At 36.5% G+C, this 16,643-nt stretch overlaps 1 protein-coding gene and 1 pseudogene across 1 annotated transcript in view; both read right to left on the bottom strand.

Annotated features, from left to right (window-relative positions):
* Positions 1–3,731: 3,731 nt before the first annotated feature.
* DHX29 (DExH-box helicase 29) overlaps positions 3,732–16,643 on the bottom strand; it is a 46,187-nt gene continuing 33,275 nt past the window's right edge. The window contains exons 19-27 of the mRNA XM_061129784.1: positions 15,552–15,680; positions 15,387–15,462; positions 14,490–14,714; positions 13,212–13,348; positions 12,689–12,782; positions 8,775–9,077; positions 7,876–8,007; positions 6,226–6,322; positions 3,732–4,007 (exon numbers count right to left, since the gene is read on the bottom strand). Of these exons, the coding sequence (XP_060985767.1) occupies positions 3,955–4,007; positions 6,226–6,322; positions 7,876–8,007; positions 8,775–9,077; positions 12,689–12,782; positions 13,212–13,348; positions 14,490–14,714; positions 15,387–15,462; positions 15,552–15,680 (1,246 nt within the window). The 3' untranslated portion in view covers positions 3,732–3,954. The remainder of the gene's footprint in view (positions 4,008–6,225; positions 6,323–7,875; positions 8,008–8,774; positions 9,078–12,688; positions 12,783–13,211; positions 13,349–14,489; positions 14,715–15,386; positions 15,463–15,551; positions 15,681–16,643) is intronic.
* Positions 6,331–7,858, bottom strand: LOC133046794 (large ribosomal subunit protein eL34-like; annotated as a pseudogene).

The following is a 16,643-nucleotide window of genomic DNA, read 5'->3' as shown; positions in this document are numbered from 1 at the left end:
AGAAGCCTGGCGTGCTGTGGTCCATGGAGTCGCAGAGTCGGACATGACTTAGCAACTGAACTGACTGATTGGACTGTAGCCCACCAGGCTCCTCTGTCCATGGAATTTTCCAGGCAAGAAGACTGGAGTGGGTTGCCATTTCCTCCTCCAGGGGACCTTCCTGACCTAGAGATCAAACCAGCATCTCTTGCGTCCTTTGCATTGGCAGGCAGATTCTTTACCACTGCGTCACCTGGGAAGCCCAACACGAAGGTCACTTGAATGCAAAAAAGCCTTTTATTAACTTAAGTTGCTTATCTCCTCAAGTACCTAAGCATTTCTGGGTGGGAAAAGCCAAAAAGCCTTTTCAAGTTGTTCTCTATATTCTTCTTTAGTTCTTTCTTGGGCTCCTTCCAATGGTAGTATTATCCTCAACCTCAGCTAGTTATTTATCTGCAAATCAGTGAGGGTCTTTTTTTATCCTAAAGTATCTCCTTCTTCAACCTCTTCTGCTTCCTGTTTCTTCATCACATCTGTAAGGAGTATTTTTTACTTGGTGCCCCACCTTTTAGTTTGTAATCATTCCCTAAAAATCCTTTGTGGGAATGGAATGGATTTGGTAGCTTTGTGACTGTGCAGGCAAGTTTTGAACACAGCAGTCCTGAGGTTGCTGTCTTTAGAAGGGTCTGTTTGCAGGGCTGGCTCTTGGCTGGAGCCTGAGAATTTGGTTTTTTAAAAGTTCCCTGCATTTCAGATAATGCTTTTTTCTGCTTGAGGCACTGAATGCCTGCTTTCCTTCTGGGAGGCTGGAATTTTGAGAGCTATGATTTTGGTCTTTGTGCCTGTAATCAGCCCTCAGTAAAATCCTTGGACTTCGAGTCTCCAACAAGCTTCTCTGGACAGAGACATTGCACACACGTAGACAGCCTGTTGGTAGATTCCTCCAGACTCCCTGTGAAGTGTCTTTTCCGCTGGCCGATCCTATTGTATATCTCTATCATAGTAGTCCTGCAAGTGCCTTTAGCAAACCACTGAATGTGTAGGCGGCTGTGGGACCTCTCAGTGTCCTTCCTTGCCACCCTTAATTCAAATACTGCTCTCAAAAGCAGGACCTGCTTATGAAATCTGGAAGTCTTTTCTTAGTCTGTAATATCTGTTGACAAACCCTTGCTTCCCAGAAACTCTCCTTCCTGGACTTCGGCAAGAATGCCTGACCCTGCCCCTCCTCATACCTCATTCATCTTCAGCAGACTTTTATTGAATGCCTGTATGTGCTGCAGCCAGTATACAGTAGCATGGGAAAACAGTCAAAATGCAGTCTGTGGTCCCATGGGAGAAGACAGAAAGCAGATGGTACTTCTGCAAAGTACTGTGTGTTGAGTGATTAAAAGGGGAGCTACACTTCAGCAGGATCGTCACTGAGGAAGTCAGTCGGGTGGTCTGTGAAGACAGCAAAGGAGCAGGATAGTCTGTGTGGTAAAGAACCAGAACAGAGAACATGTATAAATAATTAAAAGGCCACTTGGCATCTTCTGGGATTCCGAAGGAGCCTGGTGTGGCTGGAGCACTGCAAGAAGAGGTAGAGAGGAGTTGGAAGGTGGCGAGCTCCAGATCACTTAGAGCTTTGCAGCCAGGTTTTGAAGTTCATACTTTAAGGGCAATGGGAAGCCAGGCAAGGGTTGAATCAGCCAAGCAACAGATAACCTTTTCAAAAGATCATTCTTACAGTTGTAGGGAAGATGGATTAGAGAGGGGTAAGAAGGGGAGAGCCAAATTTGGATATTACTAGTGATGTAGGTGAAAGATGATGGTGATGTCGGTCTGCGTTATGGCTGAGGAGATGTAAAGGAGTGAATGGACTTTGAAATATGGAGTTCTGTAAGATTTTAACATCACTTATCTTCTATCTGCTCTCTCCTTTGGTGGTTATCTTCATTCCCACATTGTTAACTATCACCTCTGTGCGAAAGACTCTAACTCTATGATCCTAATCCTCACGTGAGCCACTGTTTTCACATTTTCAAAGGAATGGTTACATTTCAGAAATGTAAATGGCGCCAGAGCCATAATGCTTCTTCTGCCTCTTACTATCAGCCTGATCTTGGACCAGTTATTTCACTTCCTCAGGCCTCAGGTTCCTCATCTGTAAAATGCAGATAATGCACTACCTATCTCGTAGGGTTGTTGTGGAGATTAAATAAGTCAGTATACAAAAAACACGTGGGCACTAGCATGCACACACAAAGTAGTCTATTAACGTTAGTTCCACCAGCACAACTTCACAATTCCTATGTCCTTGTATTTCACAAGTTGAATTGCCTCCAGCACCTATCTAGCTCTTTGATTTAACATTCCCGTTTCTATTAATGGCACTGAAGAGGGATTCCTAACCACAGCCACATTTGACTCCTTGCTGTCAATTCACTTCTCACACTGCAAGCAGAAACCTAAAATGAGAGATTGCTACTATTTTCACTTTCATCTGCACATAAAGTGAAAGTTACAGCTTCTTTTATTCATTCATCAACAAATGCACTTGCCCCTTGGCCAACATAGGTCTGAACTGTGTGGGTTCACTTACAGAGATTTTTTTCAATAAATATATTGGAAAATTTTTGACGTTTGCAACAATGTAAAAAACCTGCAGATGAGCCATGAAGCCTAGAAATATTAAAAAAAAAATTAAGAAAAAGGTATTCATGAATGTATAAAATGTATGTTAGATATAACATAGAAAAGTGAAAGTGAAAGGCATTCAGTTGTGTCTGACTCTCTGTGACCCCATGGACTAGACAGTCCATGGAATTCTCCAGGCCAGAGTACTGGAGTGGGTAGCTGGTCCCTTCTCCAGGGGATCTTCCCAACCCAGTGATCAAACCCAGGTCTCCTGCATTGCAGGCAGATTCTTTACCAGCTGAGCCACCAGGGAAGCCCTGATACAACAGAAAATATATGTTAATCAGCTGTATGGCTTCTGGCCAACAGTAGGCTAGTAGAAGTTAAGTTTTGGGGGAGTCAAAAGTTACACACAGATTTTTGACTGTGTGGAGGGTTGGTACCACTGTGTGGAGGGTCAACTATAGTCACTAAGTACCTACTCAATTCTAATCTTTTGTCCTTCAGATACAATTTTTGCCATTTGGTCTACACAAATATATATTTGAGGTTCCTAAACAATCTTGACAGAAAATGGAAAATTCCTCAACATAATCAAGATGGAGTTTCAAAAATCCTCAGTAAGTGAAACAAAGAAAACCACTGAAAAATATCTAAGTATGCTTTAGTATCTTAAAGTTACTGACCTTATCAATCCTATTATCGGTACAAAAAAGATTCAAGAGCAGTGATATCAAAGCTTATGATGGAGGAAAGTGGTACAGATGGTGTCACCCCAGCTTGACAGTAGCATTATCCATTGCTGCCTATCCTCCGTGCTTCAGTGAATGCTACCAATGTAGACGGCATCTGTTAATAGTGTATACCTTATCTAAGTTTTGACTTTTCCCATCAAATATTAAATAACTGAAGTTGTATATTTTTGTGAAAATTTAATTACAACTGGTTTTGGAGCTCCCTCTCTCCTTTGGGAGAAAGATCTTTAGACCTTTTCCTCCTCAAGAAGGTTTGAACTCTCTAGACATCAAGGACTGATAAGAGGACGAGGTGGGCACGCAGGGAATCACAATAGTAAGTTACGATACTACAGACACAGGCTTTGCCCGTGAGGCACATGATCATGCATACCACATGGATGATACCAAAGAATTTATTGTAAATGTAGTGGCAAATACACTGAGAATAACTATCATTAAAAAGAAATTAGAAAATTCCACACGTTTAAAGTATGTGCTTTTTCCCACCACCTTCACATGATGACTAGTACCAACATTTTAAGTACTGAAATACTTCATGGGATGGTCCATTTTCACATAATTTCATGACTGTCTTCAAAGCAGTTGATCATGAATTGCAGTTTCAATTATTCTCTGTTTTTATCAATTCAGTAATGATCTGGAGAATCTTGTCATCTGGATGGAAGAAGAAAAAAACCAATGAATAAATTCACCACTGACTAATTTTTCAGTGTATACACATGTAAGCCACAGGTATACTTTATTAAAAGATTCTTTTAAATTAGAATACAGAATTAACACCAGCAATATTCACTTATAAAACTAGATATGCCTCTATTATTTCTTAAAACTTCTATTTAGACAGTAAATTTCCTAACTTTTTCACCTAGTTCAAGTCTACTTTTTGATTCATCCATGTACTTCAGGATTAGCCAGGATGCCAACAGTATAGGCAAGGAATAAAGCATTCTTTATCTGTTTCTCCATGTTTAGTTCAAGGGAAACAAAAAAATTTACCAGGGAAGTGCTCTAGAAGTGTAGATGGCAAAGTGACAGACCTCTCTATTACAACAAAGGAATCAAACACCAATTAATTGGACAAACAGACTAAATAAGGGCTACATTATTTGTTAGAGGTTTTAACAGCTGCCTCTGCTTTTAATCAGTTGGTCTGATATTGTGACTTCATAACTACTTTCTGAATAGTTGTAATTATCAGGACTCCAAGATTGAAATTCTTATCTTATTAGATACTTCAGTAAGAAAATGGTCTATGTTTCAATGACTGCAATGGAGAATTTTGATAACTGGGCCCATGGCCCGACACTCAGGCTCTTGGAGGCTATAGTGGCATTAAATAAAAAGGAGTGAGGGAAGAAAGTTCACTGGCTGTAAGGCGAACATGACAGGTCTAGAAAGAACTATGATTTTTAGTCTGAGGAATAGTATAGTAAAAGAAAATACAAGAGCAACTTCAGTTATTTCTTTTTCAAAAGCTTGGTGTCCTTTGTATCCCAACTTCTCTAAGTCCAGAAATAGAGGACACTAATGTACTTCATCCGCCCTCATCAAAGATACATGCTTCATCAGAGGGCAGGTTCTACTTTTCCTGTTATGGCAAAGGGAAACACTGAAATCATTTTTAAATTGACTTTTCTTACTTTAAAAGTTGAGGTTCAACCTGTCCTTAATATAATGTATTTTTTTTGGTTTGTTTTAGGCTGTGTTGTAGTGCACAGAGTTCCTCAAGGGAAGAGCCCACACGGCCTGATCTAAGTTTCCAGCAGTACAGGAAAGCTAACACAGTTAAGTGCTTACTCATTCACCTTCAGTTATGGAAATTAACATAAAGTGTGAGACTTCAGGGCAGTAGCACTAGACCAGTGGCTCCCCAACTTGCCTACCGACTAGAATTAATTGGGATGTCTGTTAAATATAATCACATTGAACAAACTGATCAATTCTTATCATTAAAAACAGGAGAATCAAACTGATGTGATGCAATGGGAAGGATATAGCACCAACCAAAAAATATTCTTTTTCTAAAAACCAGATTCTAATCAAGTCATTAGATATAACTACCAGTTTTCAGGAAATATAGAGAATGTGTATGTATGTTAGTCGCTCAGTCATGTCCAACTCTTTGTGACCCCATGGACTGTAGCCCACTAGGCTCCTCTGTCCATGGAATTCTCCAGCAAGAAGACTGGAGTGGGCTGCCATGCCCTTCTCCAGGGGATCTTCCCGACCGAGGGCTCAAACTCAGGTTTGCAGAAAATATAAGAAACAGAGAAACATTAAGTCAAAGCATGAAGATGCAACTGCCCAAATCCTAAACATAAGAAATTCTACCAGAAAAACAACCTGGTTTATTAAAAATAACTGCACTTAAAAATGGGGATGGTAGTACAGGGTAAGTATTACAGATGAAAAGATTATAAAATAGCATATAGCCATAGGCCTCTCCTATAGAGGAGATTCAGTATGCCTGAGTTAGGTCTTTGGACCATATATATATATATAAACAATATATATATATATATATATATATTTAACAACTGCCAGGATAACTCTGATCATTTGGCAAGTCTGGGAAATACTATACCAGACTACCCTGGAGGAGGGCATGGCAACCCACTCCAATATTATTTCCTGGAGAATCCCGATGGACAGAACAACCTGGCACGTTACAGTCCATGGGGTCATGAAGAGTTGGACATGACTGGGCGACTAAGCACAGCAAAGCACATACCAGACTAACAGGCAACTCAGGTGTCCATTGCAGATTTCTGTTGAAGGATTACAGACCAATAGCTCTACATTTGGAAGACTGGTAGAGAAACATAATGAGAAGCTCAGAGAAAGTTCCTCTTTCTTAGAGTCACACACTTACTTTCAAGAGACATCTTAGGGTTTTCAAGTTTTTTTCTTAAAACAGAATCAATGAGAACTCGTAGCTGCTTGAAAATGACAGCTATCTTAACAGGTGCCTGTTGAGAGATGACAAATTGAACAACGTTAATCCCAGGGAGTGTGAATGTGTTCAAATAAAATCAAGGTAAGCATATATGCCTTATGATGTGCTTTAACACATATTGACTTAAATATAAAATGTTATGAGAAAAATAAATTACCGTCTGCAGCCAAGAGACATAAACTTCAATTTCCTTATTAAGTACCCATAAACTTGATACCTCTTTCCAGAATAAAGCAACCATTTTGCAATTATTTTCTTCTCTTGTATCAACTCTATGGGAGTGAGGACTACAGTTTCATTTTTGTGCTTTTTGATTTTATTGCTCAAAAATGCTTCATTTTTTAATTTAGCTTTCTCTGTGCTTGTGCTTCCAACGTTTTCACAACCATCTTCTGCTCCTTGATGAGGAAAGCATGCTTGTCCTGTCACGGACACATTTAGCACACACGGAACCATCATAGCCCAACTGATGTGTTTTTTCATTTTAGACAACCGCATAAGAACCTTAGGTCTCACAGCATGAACTCCTTGAAGTCGGCCTGGGCAGAGCCCACATGCGGATTCTGGTGCTTTCCCAACCTTCTTGGTATAAAGGTAAACAATTCCATTACCAGGGATTCGGGACAGCCTGGTTTTGTTAGAGGCTGTACTGTAGGACGGCCTATGACGGTAGGTCAGACATTGGACCATCCTGAATGCCTCTAGATATCGTCCCCGGGAGAGGAAGAAAGAGGACTACAGGTTTTAAAATGGAATTTTTTTAAATAGCTTTACTGAGGAATAATTTATAGATCATAAAAATTTACTCACCGTGTACAACTCAATGATTTTTAATAAACTTATAGAGTTGTACAGCCATCACCACAATCCAGTTATAGAACACTATCACCATCTCCCCCTCTTTGTGAGAAGTGCACATATTTTTTAAACTGCCTTTAAAATTTACCTCTCCAGTCTTAGACAAACAGCTATCATGGTATATCATAGCAGAATATATTAGATTTGCTTAAAGTGGTCAATGTTGATAAGTTACAGAGAAATAAACTTACTGTCGGTAGCACTGGTTGGTCTGATTTTTCCAGAGGAGAATTTTAACAGTATGAATCAAATGAATTTGTGTCTTTTTATAGGTGGCATGATATAGCAGAAGGAGCACAAGTTTGAGGATCAGATAGTTCTAGGTTTAAACCTTGCTCTACCATTAACAATCCATGTAAGCTATTTAACTTCTCACTCAACTTAAATGCCTCGTCAATAGAAAGAAATTGTCTAACAAGGTTGTTAGGGGTATTAAATTAGGATGATCCATGTAAAGTTAGCTACTGAAGTCCACACACATGGCAAATTATTATTACTGACAATAAATGCAATATGCAATTAGGAATATAGTTTGATTTTAAAATTAAACAGATTTAAAACCATACAGGCAAGATAAAATACGGACATCTTCTACTTAAGTCAAACCATAGGAAGAAATCATGCAAACTTCAATAAAATTAAAAAAAAAAAAAAAATCTACCTCAATGGTACTGGCAGTAAAATTTTAAGATCAGTTGTAGCACGTACCTGAAAATAGATCCAGCCATCAACAGAGATAAGGCGTTCCCGGTGCTGAACTTCTATATCACCACCAAAAAGTAACACTGGAAAAGGGGTTATTAGGGTAGTTTCCCTCAAATACACTCGGGCATATCTTATCTGTATTAAAAAAAAAACAAAACACTTCACAGCCTAAAATAATAAAAAATTCATTTATCTGTTTCATGTAAGCATTTTTCTGTAATTTGCTACTATTTTAAATCATGTTTTATAAAGCTACATGTCTACATTCTGTTGCACAATCTATTTTATAATAATCATAGTCACCACCTGTGTATTTATACTATTAAAGGATTTTAAACATTAATTGTAAGGCTGAATTGTATACCTTGAACATAAAGTATGAATAAGCAGTGTTATGCTAATGCTGTTAAATAATTAATGGAAAGATGAAATTATAATTAAGTTTCAAAGTGTCCGGTTTCTACAGCAAGGTTCAGCAATGACCATTAGTCAGGAATTTGTCATGTTTTACACATTTAAGTTTGCTGATAAGCTGGGAGTTATTCAAGCCAATGCTTGAAATTATGGATCTTTATTAATTTAATGAGCTATGATTCAAAAGATTGACTGTTTTAATCTACAAATATTTGCTATTAAGTCATCTTAGGTTGCACTGTGTCTCAGACTGTTGGAACATCACGTTTAGTTCTATCCCATTCCATATCCCCCTTATTTGGAAATGTGGAAAAAAGACATGTTTATATTTTTGTTGAGAAACCATGAACATCTTGATTTCAAATATGAATAAACATGAATAACTCAGTTTAAGAACCATATATAGTATTTGGTGGGCATCCAAATTTCTTATGACTGACTTCTAGAATAATGTCCCAAATATTGGAATTTAAGAATGAGCACTTTACCTTCTCCTGGTATAAAAGCCATCCATAAGTCTGCAAATCTCGATTTACTGAGGATGGATGTACTTGTGCTTTGCCTTGGGCTGTCTCCACAATGCAAGCCAATTTTTCTGTAATATCAACTGATTTTGTATAGATTATCTTCCCCACGTTGTCATACAGTCCAGCAGTAAGTACAGCTTTAAGAAGGGCAGTTTCTTGGAAGGAGAGGGTCTGTGTGGCTCTGTTTCCTTCCAAGCTATTAGAAGTTGTAGATGATAAAAATCCTGCTGCTTTAACTAACTTGATTAACTCCTGCTTTACATCCTAGATTGGTTTGTTAAAAAGAGACAAGATCATAATCGATTAAAGAAGGTGCCAACCAGCCTTGTACTTTATATTACTGTTTCCTATCAAAAGGGACAGGATTCCAAAAAGCTAAAAAGAAAATTACCACATGATCTAGCAATCTCACTCCCGGGCATATATCCAGAAAAAAATGAAAACACTAATTCGAAAAGATACATGAACTCCAATGTTCATAGATGTTTACAATAGCCAAGACATGGAAGAAACCCAAATGTCCATCAATAGACAAATGGAGAAAGATAATACACACACACACACAATGGGATATTATTTGGCAAAAAAAAGAATGAATTTTTGTCATTCGCTACAAAGTGAATGAACCTGAAGGGCATTATGCTAAGTGAAATAAGTCAGACAGACAAAGACAAATACTATATGTTATCACTTATATGTGGACTCCAAAAAAAAAAATAAAATTAGTGAATATAACACAAAAAAGAAACACTCACAAACACAGAGAACACACTAGTGGTTACCAGTAGGGAGAGGGAAGGAGGGAGGGGCAAGGTAGGGGTAGGTGGCTGAGAGATACAATCTACTATGTGTAAAATAATTAAGTTACAAGGATATGTTGCCAGCACATGGCATTTTACCCAATAAAACCCAATATTCTGTAGTAACTATAAATGGACTATAATCTTTAAAATTTGTGAGTCACTATGTGGTATACCTAAAATTTATTAATATTATAAACCAACTACACGCTAATTTAAAAAACCTTATAGAATTTGGCATGCTAAAATGTTTCATTTCTAACCTTATTATGAATATTAACATTTGTCAAATATTTTCCTAATCCATCATATTGCTAAGTAAAGCCAGCAGCATGAAGTATATATCTCTGCATTGTTGTTGTTGTTTTTTAATTTTTTTGGCCACATATCATGGAATGTGGGATTTTAGTTCCCTGATCAGGGATCAAATCTATGACCCCTGCATTGGAAGCACGGAATGCCAACCACTGGACCGCCAGGGAAGTCCTTGTGCATTATTCTTTGAATAAATAATACTTTATTAGTTTAGCAAACTCTTTAGATTATGCATCTCATTAACATATCAGTATATTTTCAAGTTTAACACAGCTAATCCTTTGAAGAAATGTCTTAATATATTACTATTCCTCAAGTTCCATAAATATATAATAAAACTTTTGTAAAAATGAAAAAAAAGATAACCTGCCATTTGCAGCAATGTTGATGGACTAAACAGTATACTTTGTATGTCATACAGAGAAGACATACATATCATACAGTGTGATATCACTTAATTGTGGAATCTAAAATAAATAAATGTATACAGCAAAACAGAAACAGACTCACAGATACAGAGAACAAACAAGTGGTTACCACTGGAGGAAGGGAAAGGGGGAGGAGCAAGATAGGGATATGGAATTAAGAGGTACACACAAGTATGTATAAAACAGATATGCCACTAGGATATATTGTATATCATAGGGAATTATAGTCAGTATTTTGTAATCACTTCTAATGGAGTGCAATCTAGAAAAATACTGAATCACTATGCTGTATGCCTGAAATATTATATTATAAATCAACCATACTTCAATTAAAAAAAAAAAAACTGACATGATGCCCAATCATTATTTACTAAGCTATAGCCTAAATTACATTAGGGAAGAAAAAAAGATACTGAAAAGTTAAGGGGTCATCTGATTATATAACATAACTGATTTTTTGGTACAGATTATCTTCCCAAGACTTTAAATATCATAAAATATGAATGTCTAATATGTGAAAGCAATAAAAATGTGCCTGAATGCATTTTCATTCAGTATATCTACTTTAGCAGTAGCTCTGCTTTCAATAGTTTTACTCAGTAAGGATGGTCCCATAGAGAACACTGAGGAAGAATTACAGAGGATTCTGATCCTAGATTGCAAGAACCTTCTTCACTTGTCTCTGGGAAACAATTTCCTAAAGAACTCTGACAATGTTTATTAATGGCAACCATCTAAACTTGTTGCTTAAAATCTTTTTCTACCTTTAGTAGTGCCAATCAGCTAAAATACGATAGGGAGGATGAGCATTTTTTTTTTAATCCAATTTTATTTATTTATTTGCCATTTTTTTAAAAATTGGAGGCTAATTACTTTACAATATTGTGGTGGTTTTTGCCATACATTGACATGAATCAGCCATGGGTGTACATGTGTTCCCCATCCTGACCCACCCTCCCACCTCCCTCCCCATCCCATCCCTCAGGGTCATCCCAGTGCACCAGCCCTGAGCACCCTGTCTCATGCATTGAACCTGGGCTGGCAATCTATTTCACATATGATAATATACATGTTTCAAAGCTATTCTCTCAAATCATCCCACCCTTGCCTTCTCCCACAGAGTCCAAGAGTCTGTTCTTTACATCTGTGTCTCTTTTGCTGTCTTGCAAGGAGGAGTAATTTTAAAGTAGACAGGATATAAGTGATTAAAAGATTAAGTTTACATTTAGGATTTCCTTGAGGTTTCTGGTTTGGGACTTAAGGGACTTTAATTCTAGGAGAAGAAAAATCAGACAGACAGTTGCTGTAATACTACAAGACTGGTAAAGAACTGAAAACCCTGTAGCCTAGGGGAGGCGAAGAAAAGGCTGATAGAAGGGAGGGAGTGGGAGGCAACTTGAAGGCCTGGAGGAAGTGGGGTGCAGACAAAGGAGTGTTGCTTCTCTCTCCTTATCTTGAACCTGAGCCAGACAACCTTTTAAAATATGAGCATAGAATAGGGGAATTATGTGAGAGGTAAGTTTATTTTCTGAATACTTTTATAGCACGTCTGCTCTAAACACCATTTCCCTTTAAATGTTGTCCTACACTTGAGAAATATCAACCAATTTTAATGTGTGGACCTTGTGTGGATCATGATTTGAACTAGCTGTAAAAAAAAAAAATTATGAAAAATCAGACTTCAGAGATATATAACAACCTGACATCTGGGATTTGCTTCAAGATAATCTAGAGGGCAGATAGTGGATTAAGGGGAGTATAAGTAAAACAAGATTGAGCACATGTTGATAATTATGGAAGTGGGAAATGAGTACACAGTTCACTATACTATTGTCTACTTTTATGTATAGTTGAAAATTTCCATAATAATTCAAAATAACAACTGGTTTTCAGAGTTGAGAAAAACTGTAGAATATGCCCAATTCAATTTCTTTTTTTTAAATGAGAAAGTGAGACTAAATTAACCTCCAAGTTTGAGCTGTTGAAAAGACAACTATCCTAATTCCCAAACTAGTGTTATTTCTATGAAATCATGTTGCATCTTTGACCACTTCCTGAATATAATATGATTGTTAAACACTATTTTGGAAGCACAGAGTCTTAACCACTGAACAGCCAAGGAAGTCCCTGTTAAATACTATTTTGAATCACCGTGTAATACAGGTTACCTGTTGTGATAAACAAAACAAAAAAATCACAGATTTATTAATTCAGCAAATGTTTATTAAACACTTACTATGTGTCAAGCACTATCCTAGGCATTTCTTTTTCCAAAATAATCCCACTGGTCCACCATATGACCCTAAATTAAGACAGCTGCATTAAGACTTACCTCTAGGGTTAACAGTGATGTTCTATTAAGAAAGTTCTTCCGGCAATATGCTATTTCAGAACGATAGCCTCCTTCCTGCCGTGCTTTTTTCCATCTACGTAAGAAAAATGACCAAAGTTTAATGTTTTCAAACTCACTTTCAGAGGTACTAACCATAGCTTTAATTATATTATAATCATACAAAACGAGGAAGGGCCTTGCCTGTTCTAAGAGCCAGTCAATTTCAACTACAATATAGGTATTTTTTGCTTATGTATAACAGAAAATTAATAACTTCAAATATAAGGTAATATACACATAGTAATACAAAGTACATTGTTCTTAAATTTTAGGATTATAAAAATACAAATGTCTAAAGTAATTATACTTGACAGATGAAGTAACTAGTTAATACTAAATTTAAACCTTAAATGTATCTTTTTAATAAAAGTCAAAGATAAATTTTTTAAACAGTAAATACCCTCAGGTTTGACCTACTGACAAAACCCAGATTATTTCTTTTTTTTCCAGATTATTTCTTTACCCCAGGTATGCATTGTAGATTGTCAGATGATCTGAATCTGCCATGGCCAAGGCTGATTTTGCAAGATCTGCTTCATCTTTTCGACCAATTGGTGTGGTAAAAGGAGACTTCTCTGTCATAACTGCAGCTAATGTTGCCTACCCATAAATAAACAAAAAAAATTTAACCTTAAAAGAGGTACATACTGAAAGCTGATTTGTATTGTAATAGAAAGCAAATCATAAAACAACAGCACTGTCAAGTTGCATGTTTCTTCTTTTGAATTTACTGTGTTCTATAATAGCTAGCATTTTCATTTTAATTAGTTACTTTTAGTTTCATTTTATGGAATTTTAAAAATCTGTCATTTACTTTTAATATCATCTTTGTGAGACAGGGAAGTAATACCAACAGAATCAGGGATTTTAAAAAATGAGTATTTGTGCACGTGGATGACTGTCACACAGTTAAAAGAAATTCCATAATCACAGATCAGAATTTTGACGCTGAGTCTGAATTTCCATTGCCTGCAATGCTCTTTAAATAATTCTTACATAATTTGGACTATATAACAACCCATTTGTTGTTGCTGCAGCTTTTCAGATCAACTATCATGGCAGTAGATATTTCTTAGACAACACAATTCTGGTATATATTTCTGATACTAGGAAAAAAAAAAAAAGACTAGAGTAAGTCATACTCTCCCCATTTTGATTTCAAACAGCCTTATTTGTAGTCCCAGAAAAGGCTACAACTTTAGATAAAGTTGGAATGGCAAAGCAGGCAAGAGATTCAGAGAGAGGCAAAAAGTTTGTTAATTCTGAGATAATTTGAGAAAACAGAATTGCTGGTAATTGCTAGCTCAGAGAAAACCCAGAAAAAAGGAAGGAAGTTTTGATTCTACTTAAGTGTGGAGTTCAAAACTCTCAATGAATCCATCTATTATATGAATCATCTACTATATATATATATATACACACACACACACACACACACACACACACACACACAGAAAGAATTAAGTAAATATTTCAAGTGGGATGTTTGATAGCAGAAGTCTAGACAAGTCAAAACCCTTTTACAAAATAATACCTACAATACACAAGAGTATATGGGTGAAGATATTTTCTTGTATATAAATATAAAAAGTTAAATATTCAAAAATTCTCATTAAGCATTCAGATTTTCTGGCTTTAATGTTAGTACAGACACCCTAGTTAAAAAATTTTTTCCCAACTTAATACCTCCCCAACCAAAATGATATTTACAGTGAAGAAGCAGCAGTGTTGCTTGTCTTACCACTGGATCCAGGCAGCCAAAAATGGCGCCAAAAATAAGCATCTTGCCAATCTTGACATTCACAGGCAGAGCTGCAAGGTGTTGGCCCAGTGGAGTCAGTTTAGGCTCATTTAGTTCACAAGCTCCAATTTTTCGGAGTAAATTCATTGCATTGCTGATTACTTGAAGTTGAGGAGGATCTAAAGCTTTGGAGAGGAAATCTTCAGGAGAACCAAGATTGCATTTCTGCAGATTGAAAAAGTGATAAAATTCGGATGTGATCAGAAAGAATTAACAAAAAGATGGTCAAACTGAAACTAAATTTAAGTAAAATTTTAAGCAAAGAGGAGATTTTTCCAGTTGCATATTTTTAGTTTCTTCATTCCTGATTTTTATAGAACCAAAAAATCTAATAACTGCAGGATATTATAGATCTTTCAGACACGGAAGCCTTTGGTCTAGGTCAGGACTTTTCAAGTCCAGCCCTATTGTTAGTGGGCCCAGATAATTCTTTGTTTTAAGGGACGGTGCTGTTCACTGTAGAGTGTGTAGCAGCACCCCTGGTCTTGACCCACTAGATGTCCATAGCATGGTCTCCCTCTTCCCGCAGTTCTGACAACTAAAAATGTCTCCTGACACTCTAGGTTGTCCCTGGTGAGCAATATCATCCCCAGTTGAGAACTAGTGGTCTAGGCTATGAGTGTGTATTTTAATTTCTTAAAGTATGAGTGCCTATGGCAGATTTAAAGCACAGTGGGTTTACTTATAAAATATGGGGGAAGAGGGAATTTATTAGAGCAGAGTAAATAAAATACTTGAAAATCTAGTGCAACAGAAGGTAAGATAAGTTTAGGTCTTTTTCTTTTTTCTTAGAAAGGGGTGGAGAACAAAAGTTCATCTAAGTTCCTTTGGGATTACCATGATGTGAAGACATAATTCCTCCAAAGGCACGCGCAAGATTTCAGGGACAGAATAGTCCATAAAGCCTTCAAATCTGAAAAATAAGGTAAAATAATCCTAAACACATATTATCAGAAATGCCACGCTGGTTTGTGTGTTTTTAATCTCCAAGCTATGCCATACCTTTCTCTCGTGTACATGCGGAAACAGAAGCCATCTCTGACCCGCCCAGCTCTCCCCTGGCGCTGCAGAGCACTGGCTTTGCTGACAAATGTCTCGACCAAAGAACTCATCTGACTGCTCTCATGGTACCTAGAAAAATGTTTTAGGAGAGAATATGTAGATAACTGACTTAAATAAAAATCTAAAAAAAAAACTGGAAGTATTTGATTCTAAAGTTGAAGATTAGAATGCCCATTAATTATGCAATAAGAATTCTTTGAAAAAGTGAGAAATTCTGCTGTGAGCATCACAATTCAAAGCACCTTTCACAAAATACAGTTCAACCCTGAAAACACTTCCTCTAAAGGTATAGTTAAAAAAAGTCAGGAGTCTATTTTGTATTGGACAGTCATATTCATTTCCAAATATTGCTGAAGTTTTCTAATATTAGGGACAGTGTATATAGATTAGAATAGACCACGAAGATGGTCTTATTTGTTAAACATAAACATCAAAATATTTATAAAGCAATAATCTTTCTGTTAAAGTTAAATTTAACAGTTAATTAAAGTTATCTACTATGTGCCAATTACTGTAGTACGTACTTTCAATTTATGAAACTTTAATTTTCCCACTTACATATGAGGAGAATACTGATGATTATAACTGATGTAATATTACTTGCTCAAAATTATAGATCAAGATTTATAATCTAACTCTGATTCTAAAACCCATGCTTTTTTATAATCCCACAAATAATGTTTTTGTAAAACAATTTATTTTACAAACTAACTGATAAGAATTTATGTCTGAACATTTTCTCAGCACTTTCCTATCAGTAGCAGTACATTGATATTACTTATGGGAAAACTGATGACATTAATTTTGACGTTTATTCTTAGACATTTTAAACTTCCCTACAGCTTCTCTGAGACCTTTTGTTTTGGACAGAATTAGGACATTTGAGATGTTCCCCATGTGATTCTGAGATCTAGTGCTTGTTTTGGCAGTACATGTACTGATTGGAATGGTTCTGTGATGTCTCCTAACAATTCAACAGTTCCAAGCCCTTTTCAGGTTAAATATGTTTTGATTTGGGAAAAATATGCAAAC

The sequence above is a fragment of the Dama dama genome, chromosome 25, assembly GCF_033118175.1.
Source record: "Dama dama isolate Ldn47 chromosome 25, ASM3311817v1, whole genome shotgun sequence".
Classification (NCBI taxonomy): Eukaryota; Metazoa; Chordata; class Mammalia; order Artiodactyla; family Cervidae; genus Dama; species Dama dama.
Note: the sequence above shows the minus strand (reverse complement) of the source record. Positions and strands in the feature narration are given on the sequence as shown.